Source organism: Mytilus californianus, unplaced genomic scaffold, assembly GCF_021869535.1.
Source record: "Mytilus californianus isolate M0D057914Y unplaced genomic scaffold, xbMytCali1.0.p SCAF_3, whole genome shotgun sequence".
NCBI lineage: Eukaryota > Metazoa > Mollusca > Bivalvia > Mytilida > Mytilidae > Mytilus > Mytilus californianus.
Genome location: NW_026262679.1, coordinates 40756033 through 40765196, shown reverse-complemented (window position 1 = coordinate 40765196; position 9164 = coordinate 40756033). Strand labels below are relative to the sequence as shown.

The following is a 9164-nucleotide window of genomic DNA, read 5'->3' as shown; positions in this document are numbered from 1 at the left end:
ATCTCTACATTATTATCCATGAGACCATTGATTGATTTTGTTTATATATGTATTAGAAAAAGTAAGACCTCGTAATTGATTAATTTTTAACCAGGATGAAATCCAACTATGTATCTTGTAGGCCTTCTTTAAATATACCTGTGAAATTCTATCTGTTTGCACAGGTTCATTGAGTTCTGCATCATCATCATCATCCGGGTTCGGTTGGTTGTTAAACTGATCATCGTCTTCGTCATCATTGTCATCCTCCATGTTATCCAGATTAACTAACCATAAATTTCTGTTCTTCTTCATGGCATCAAGATGAGGACATATATTGGTAGTTTCTTCCAGATATATTATTTTTCTTTGAGAACATCCATATATTGTTTGGCATTCCCCAGATTGACATATTAAACGGTTTTTGGATAGGTGAACAAAATTACAGGATTCAGTATCATTTTCGTCTCTTACGGTAAATTTCTTGGTTTTCAATGTTGATGGCAAAATACAAACAGGTTTGTCCAGCAGTTCTAAAGATTTAATAACAATTTCTTGACTTTTAGTTGGTTGTGGAATGGATTCTGGAGTAAAAACATTAACAAAAATTGGTTCAATCACTTCCTTAAAAAGACGAATATGGCAGCATCGAATATTAACATCATAGATTTCAGCATCAAGATTGTCATTTAAAGTTGCAAGGTGAAGAAGGGTGGCATATAGTTTACAAGTACAATTATAATGTAGTTCATTTCCTTCCAAAGTTCTAGTCATATGAACATAAGAAAAGTCATATATAGTTCCAGTATTCATGTTGATATCATTCATGCATAATATGTCAATGTGGGGTTTGTGAAGTCTCAATTGAAGGGTTCCTGTTTCTATTTGAGCAGTTTTATACTGTTGGTACAATGAATTTTCTGTGGATCTGTTTTCTTCAATAAAATCTGGATTTAAGATGGTCAAATTTCTAAGAATGTCTTCCTCTGTAAGAGCTTTGCGTCGGGTTCTAGCAGATCTTTGTTCTTCAGGTTGGCTAACATCGGTGTAATTTGAGGTTTGGTTTACCGTACTCTGGATTGCAGATGTTTCTGTTGCTGGGTTCTTGTACCTTTTAACTAGCTGATAGATGGTCCCAAAATCTTTGTCTCTGCAGTGGAGTAATATTAAATTCCTTAAAGATGCTGGTTTCTTCTTCCCTACTTCATCTCTAACAGACAGCATCCTAGCATATCCCACATGGGCCTGATCTACTTCATCCCAGTAATGGTTGTTGGGGATAGCCGATATTATCATGCACTTCTCATGCCAAGTGAAATGTGAACTTCTTGGATTATCTAATAGAGATGAAAATTCAGGTAGATGTTGGGGTACACCATTCACTCTATACTGCTGAAAGGAGTTTTCCCATGTATGTGAGGCCGATCTAAATGCACCTGTAGCCTCATGGTACCTAAAAAGAAAAGCGATTATTTTAATATTTTTTATTTCATTATTAACATTCTTTAATGTCTTAAAGAACTGTACATATTGTGATGTACAATCTCATATGTCCTGTTTAATCAAATTTATCATGCATATTTCTCTGAATGTTGTGCAAATGTTGTTTTTCTTTGTTTGTTGTTGAACTGATAGAAATAATTAACTTGTAACCAATTCTATTTCAAAAAGTACTTCTTGTTCAATTAGTAGAAGTATATTTTCCATATTCGTATCCAATTTTCTCTTTATATTTTTCAGCATGATTGAAAATACAAGTACAAATTGTCACATTTAAAAGAATACTAGTTAAAATTGGAACATCCAAAAGATGCTTTCCAAATACAGCACTATCTTAATACGACACCAAATGTCTCTAGTGGTAAGCATAAAAGGATTATAATAGTACTTTTAGTAAATTGTTGTTTTACTTTCTCATCGACATTTAACTCTACACATATTCAAGCAGACAATTTTTGCTTAATATCTATTACTACAAACTTTTAATACATTTATCTTACTAGAAAAAAAATAATTGTGAGCTGCAAACTTTTCAGTAGAACTCACACTCAGTTTTAGTAAGATATATGTACTTTCTAAAAAGGTGTATTGGTCTTATACAATATTCTTTTTCTAACCTTGCTAATAACTGATTTGTTTCTTTGTGGGAATTCTTTTTAATTACATGCAAAACAGTTCCAAGAAACTGGAGGTTTTCTGATGTTGGACTTAATGTTTGTGCCTTGGCCAAAAGATTTCTGTGTGCATTCACAACACTTCCTTTATTTTTTGTCATCAAATAATTAAATCTTCGCCCAATATCTGCAGAGGGTTGACCTGAAATATATAATATTGAATTCAATATAGGTGGTAGTTTAAAAATTCAATCTCTAATCCTAAAAGTTGATTTCAAATCTTGAATGACTCCATTTTAGCATAGATCTACAATAAGAATAGATATTATCTTGTAGGTCACATATATAGGATATGAAAAAGACATTGCAATTAACATAAAATGAGTACTGGTAACTCTTTTTAATATTCAATATTTGACCAATTGAACGTAAATAAGATGTAGTCACATTGTATACCACACAAGAGTATTCTCAAGGTTTCTGGAAATCTAAGTATTCAACGATATTCTTTTCTTAAACTTCTGTAAAAGACTTCTATGCCAATGTTCTTTCAAACTTCAATATAAAAACTGCGGGGGCATGGACCTTGTTTTTTTGTTTAAGTATATTGAAATTAACAAAATATTAGTTTTATAGGGGAAACTGATTTTTTCCTTAATGAGGAAACACTAAGCGATAGAATTTGATAAAATTCAACGAGAAAATTGATTTGCATTAATACATCTAAACTATCAGATAAAAATAGAGGGTTTTTGATAGTTTAATCTTTAATTTAAAGATATTTTTGTTGTATATTTAATGATAGTTAGTTAAATAAAATTAAAACAAAGAAATATTTCTATAAAATGCCAAGAAGGGATGCTTAGAAAACGACACACGATCTCCCTGGATATTTTTTTTTCAAGTGCTTTTAAACTTACTTATAGCCTTATGACTTCTTTTTCTGTCCAATCTTTTAGCATATCTTTGATGGTACTGCGTTATGTCTTCTGGGGTTGAAACTTGGCACCAAATGAACTTTCCCATTGAAATATTGTCAAAATTCTCTTCCATGTAAGATTTTACATATCTTATACCTGTAATATATTAATAACAATTAAAATTAATTTCAAATCTAAAATGATCTCCTTATTTTATGTGAAAAGAATGCAGATTGAAATGAACTGCTTAAAAATACTAATGTTAATGCTTTATACCATCCTTTTACACAATTTTAATCGATAACTATTACAGATGATTGCATGATTTTTTACTCTGTATATTACTAATGTGATAACTTTGAAATCAAAAGTTACGACAAAAAAACTGCTTAGACATGTATTGCATTCTAATTACTACTTGACATACAACATTAAGGGACTCCTCTGTTATTGGGAAAAATATTGCTTAAAATAATTGGATATACTGTATATATGATTACTGCCTTTTGCCTAAAATGTTTCTTTTAGTAAGAATGTACCTTACAATTTAGAAACATGCAAACAGAACTTGAATTATAATAGACCACTACAGTTTGAGAAACCAACAAATATTGATTAGTTATAGAACAGTGAAGCTTATTCTTAACAAAATTTACCTTCAGCTAAAAAATAACCTTCCAAAACACCACTTTCAAAAAATCTACAGTAGCAGTTGTTCTCAATTTTGAACAATGAACAGTAAAAGGTCCCGTCAGATAAGGCTGGCAAAGCTATATCAAGAAGTGACTTCTCTAACTGCAATAAAAATGGTGTTTCTGGTGAAGCAAAGCCAGCTTCCTTCAGGGCAGATGAACAATGTTCCTCTTGGTGAATGACATCTGTACACTGACTTAAATTTTTGAATAGATTGGATTTCCATTCTGAAAAAAATTAAGAGTGTTGTATATGGCATATTACATGTATAGCTGGTAAAATAAAAGACAGGTTATTCCAATAAACTATCTTAAATTATATAACATGTGTGCATGGACTGCAAGAAACAATTGGAATGATGGCAAATAATTAATTAACTTTTGGAATTACTACTATGGTGCAAAAAAGATGCAGTGATTTTATTATCAATAGAGTTATTTATTTACATAATTTACTTAAAGTGCACAAGGATGAAGTATTAACTTCTTTGTTCATTCATTCACAGAATGGTACATGCATGACATGTATATGTACTAAAGCATAATTAGTCTTACCCCTATCATCAAACTGTTGTACAGTTGCTGCAGCTGGACACTGAAGTTCTGGTCTGGATGATGTTGCTCCAAAAACAGTCTAAAATATATAAAAAAAAAACAATTCTATACAATTCCCTTTTAAAATATAGTTGTTCCATTAAAACAATTTACACACGATGTTTTTCATTTTATAATATGCATATAAATATATTCAATATGAATATATAAAACGTCTAAATATTAGTCAACATTCTTTCTTACCAGGGCGCTGAATCGTTACGAGTAAAGATAAATGTACACAATACTTAATTATATAAACGCCTAAAAAGTGTACAAAATATTTCATCAAAACACTGGACAGATATGACGCAAAATCTGTTAAAACCAAGTTCATTTATTGACAAATTACAAATGGTGCAGGTCCTCGTGTTCCTGGTTTCACTGGAAATCACAAAAGTTCACGTAAATTTTGAAGTAATAGAAAATATCTGACGCCACAATGTTAAAGTGATTCCTGTATGGCTTCAATAGTGGCGAATATTCTCGGATCAACCTACACAGATTTTCAAATAGTGATGAGGTGTATAAAATCTAGATGAAGCCCAGCCGCAAAAAGTTTAGAATAGGACAACTGTCCAATTCTAACATGTCTAACGTCACAGTACCCAAATTGCACCTCCTTCAACAAAAATAGCGGTGGAAATCTAACAAGATTTCTTTGAAACAAAACAATTTGTATTTTTATGATTTGACATTATACATGTACACGTCCAAGACTACACGAATGAATTTTATTTTTACAGGACATTCGGTCTGGTAAACAACCTAGCTTTACCAGACCGAATGAAATTTTACCAGACCAATTTCTTTTTTACATCTCATTGTATATTATCCGACGAAATACAACAAACTTTTGACTTGTTGATCCCTACTCCTCTCCAAAATGCACAAAAACAAAATCATGTGACAAGAGTGTATATTTTAATGAAAGTTGTGCATAATTGCTTGAAAGCATTTCAGTGATAAAGAAAAGTTATGTGACATTTCATTGGATTTTGACATGCAAATTATTTGTGAACTAAAAATAATTAAGTTTCTGTAAAAAATATTTCCTGTATCTTCTTTCTTTTTCATATATCTTTTGGTTTTCAATTCTAGTGTTTATATTTCATAGCTATATTTTGTGAACCTGCTTGGATTTTTTTTTTTTATTTATTTATTGTATTTGGTCGGCAAACCAGGAATTGGCCTTATCCGTTCCCGGAATCTGATCCGGTATTGTCTATATTTCCTGTTGATGGCAGCCATTGTTGTTTTTGAGAGTCAAATATGTTTTTACTCAGATTTACACATTACTTGTTGGAGATTTTCGGCATAAAGCTAACGGTTGAACAAAATAAACATCGCTGTCATGAATAACAAGCATTCTGAAAGTTTTGCATGGCATTACATAGTCCCCTACTGGTTAAAATTTAATTGTACTGGAACAAAATGCTAACTTGATCTATAACTTGTCATGGTGTTAACTATACAACAAATATCAAGTCAATATCTTCAAGCATGACGAAAAAAAGTGCAGAAAACTGATAATTTAAGTGAATTTTCTAAGTCCAATGACCATAACTCTGCAAAAAATGATCAAACCGAAACAAAATTCAAACTTGGTCTGTAACTTGTCATGATAAAACAATGTACCAATTATTAAATCAATATCTTCAAGAATGACGAAAAAAAAAGCAGAAAACTGAATATTTGAGTGAATTTTCCAAGTCCAAGGACCATAACTCTGCACAAAATTATCAGAGCGGAACAAAATTCAAACTTGATCTGTAAATTGTCATGATAAAACAATTTACCAAATATCAAATCAATATCTTCAAGCATGAAGAAAAAAAGTGTGGAAAACTGATTTGCCGGACTGACAGAAGGACAGACAGACGGACAGACAGACGGAGTGCAAACCTAAAGTCCCCTTGGACTTCATCGGTAGGGGACTAATAAAGATGAACAAGAATTTTGAGATCATTTGAGAATTTTGCTCCCAAAATTGGGAAAAATGTAGGGTTTTTAGAAAAATCCATGAAAAATACAACACCAGACATTCGGACTGGAATTCATCAAAATTTTACCAGACCGATCCATTATTCACCGGATTTGTCCGACAAATTTCATGTTGTCTGACTTCTTTCTACCTAGGTAAATATATTAAATATACACAAAACTTTCACAGTATGTATCAACAGATGAAGCATTCACTGGAAAAGTAAAATCTACAGAAACGTCGCTATGCTATGTTCACAAAAAGTCATCTTTTAAAAATGAACAAATAAAGTATTTTCCAAGCATCTTATTTCAAAGTTAAATGGTGTAACTATAAAGTAAATAAGGATAAGTCTACAAAATAAACACATAATGGAAACTTTCGTCTAGACCATAACAAATGTAGATGAAAAAACTGTCAAATAAGGTGCAATTGTACCCTCACGTAATATTCTGGCCATATGTATAAGGGAGCAACCATTTAACTTCAAGGGGGGGGGGGGGTTATGTTTTTTTTTTCTTAGCAATTTTTTATCACGCAAAACACAACAAATTTATTATGTTGTTTGACGCGATCAATTAGATTTATTTTTTTTTGTCATTTGCTTAACTAGAATATTTTTTCATCAAGTTGGGGATCAGAATATTTTAGAAAAAAAAATAACATAACCCCCCACCCCATGAAGCAGAGTTCTCGAAAAGTGGTGGTCCTCAGGATTTGACCACCAAAATTTGCAAAGGACTGGCACAATTTCAGTATTTTGCAATAGAAATGATAGTGAAAACCAACATTTTTTCCTCAAGGACCACCAGGGGAAAAAAGAATTCAAGAACTCTGTTGAAGTTAAATGGTCGTTCCCTAACAGAGTACAGGCAGATTTGGTAAGAAAGAAAAATCTAACCTGCTATTTGTATAATGAAAATAGAAAATTTTAATGGCAATTTGATTCTAAAAGCCCAATCCCCCCCTTTTTCCACCAATGACCTTGTGTATATAAGTCACCGACACCGCAATAACTAATTGATGGATGAAAATATTGAGCTTTCAAAGCTCTATTAATCAACCTATGACATTTAAACTACAAATATTGGCTGCTGTTTAGTTCTGCAGAATATTGACACAATCCTATATAATTTTCACAGCCCGGCGATCAAACTGAAAATGAGATGCACGTGCTATAGATATTTAAAAACAGAATGGAATCTTCAATTTGAACCACTTACTCTTGAATCGGAAGTCATGTCTTATGTGTTTCGACTGAAAACAATGAAAATTGAGGCGAACAAAAATTGTGGTTTGGATCTAAATAAATTCAGCAAGATGGCGAATGTTGTGGGTCAGCATCTAGCATCCTATAGTCACATGAAACCATTGACCAATCGCACCGCAAGCACCCGAATTTTTTTGTAATATATTATCTGATTGGTGCGCACGTTTTGGTAGAGGAATGCACTGTTAATATGGATGAAAATCCCAGTGTATGATTTTAAAAGTCTTAGAATATTTTATTTAAACTTGCGCGTTGTATATAACAAAATTCATTGATTGTCGAAAAGCTGTTTCCATTAGGTTTGTATGTGGAGTACGTATGTCATTTTATTGGGAATCTCTTGCCTCACATTTTTTTTTATTTGTTCTCTCATACACCAAATCGCAGATAATAAATTATTAAACATTAGTTTCATTTACAAAGCAAACTACGTAATAATTATTTTCATCATTATTTTCTACATATATGACAATGTTTTACTGCTTCAAAATTGATAAGCATTTCATATTTTTCTGGGTTTTGCAACCTAGTGGGTTGATGTCAATAACTACTGGACATTTCGTTCTCAAGGATTTCAGCAGTCCAGTAGTTGGCACTTCTGTCAGCTGAATGAACATACATAGGAAGATATAATTTCTGTAAATTTTTTACGAAAGTTTAAATCATGCGAATCATTTAGCTTTTTCTACACAATGGCAAAGCCGTACTTAGTCCGATTGAGTACAACATTTTAGACTTTTTTAATTTCAATACTCTTCAATCGCTCGGTGACTGTCATGTTGGTTATTAATGGTTACTTTGCTATCAATTATAAACCATGCCATGCAATGTCCTTTTGTCAAAATATGCATATATTGTTTATCGTCTAGACAAATTCTGATATCATGTCACTAAAATGTTCTAGATCACCCCTGAAGCTTCTTATTCCTTTCAATAAATAATGTAAAGGTCATGTTGATCACATCTACTTTTAATTTTAAAACAAACGATATTTTTTAATTGTCCTGTTGTTCCCAATATTCTGATATCACGTCACTAAAATGTTCTAGATCACCCCTGAAGCTTCTTACTCCTTCCAATAAATAATTTGAAGGTCATGTTGATCACATCTACTTTTAATTTTAAAACGTATGATATTTTTAATTGTCCTGTTGTTCCCAATATACAAGCACCTGCATTTACAATATTTAGCAATATTAATTAATACTAATTTCCAGACTTTGTGTTTCATATATTGCATTTCCTATGAATTAACTGTTTATAAAACTTTGAATTGTAAGGATTTTTCTACTGCAGGAATATATTATCTTAGCTGTATTTTGCAAAATCTTTTAGATTTTTTGTTCTCAATGCTCTTCCAACTTCGTTCTTTATTTAGCTTTTCAAGTTTTTTATTCACTGATGAATCGTTTGTAGACAAGCGTCTGGCTTACAAAATTATCAGCCTAGTATCTTTGATAAGTATTTAACAGATATAAAGGGATAACAGGAATCGATATAAATACAGTACAACAGACCACATTAACTACCAACATCTCTCTGACCGCTACAGACAAGCAAACAAAGTAGTGGACTAAAACCAGTTTTGCGTATGACCAAATATTTTCCTTA

The 9164-nt window shown here is 31.7% G+C and overlaps 1 protein-coding gene across 1 annotated transcript; it reads right to left on the bottom strand.

The window, feature by feature from the left end:
- Nucleotides 1–541: 541 nt before the first annotated feature.
- Nucleotides 542–7706, bottom strand: LOC127733477 (uncharacterized). Its single transcript, XM_052242833.1, has 7 exons — nt 7507–7706; nt 4261–4339; nt 3670–3933; nt 3014–3169; nt 2097–2295; nt 1091–1432; nt 542–563 (listed from the first exon to the last, which is right to left on the bottom strand). The coding sequence occupies exons 1-7, from the start codon at nt 7522–7524 to the stop codon at nt 542–544; spliced, it is 1080 nt and encodes a 359-aa protein (XP_052098793.1). The 5' UTR covers nt 7525–7706.
- Nucleotides 7707–9164: the final 1458 nt, after the last annotated feature.

What these genes read in the sequence shown, in the direction of transcription:
- LOC127733477 (XM_052242833.1), bottom strand. An exon ending in ACAACAGTTTGATGATAGGG is followed by an intron (nt 3,934 to 4,260) that starts GTAAGACTAATT and finishes AATTTTTTTCAG; the next exon opens with AATGGAAATCCAATCTATTC. An exon ending in ACAAATCAGTTATTAGCAAG is followed by an intron (nt 1,433 to 2,096) that starts GTTAGAAAAAGA and finishes TTTTCTTTTTAG; the next exon opens with GTACCATGAGGCTACAGGTG.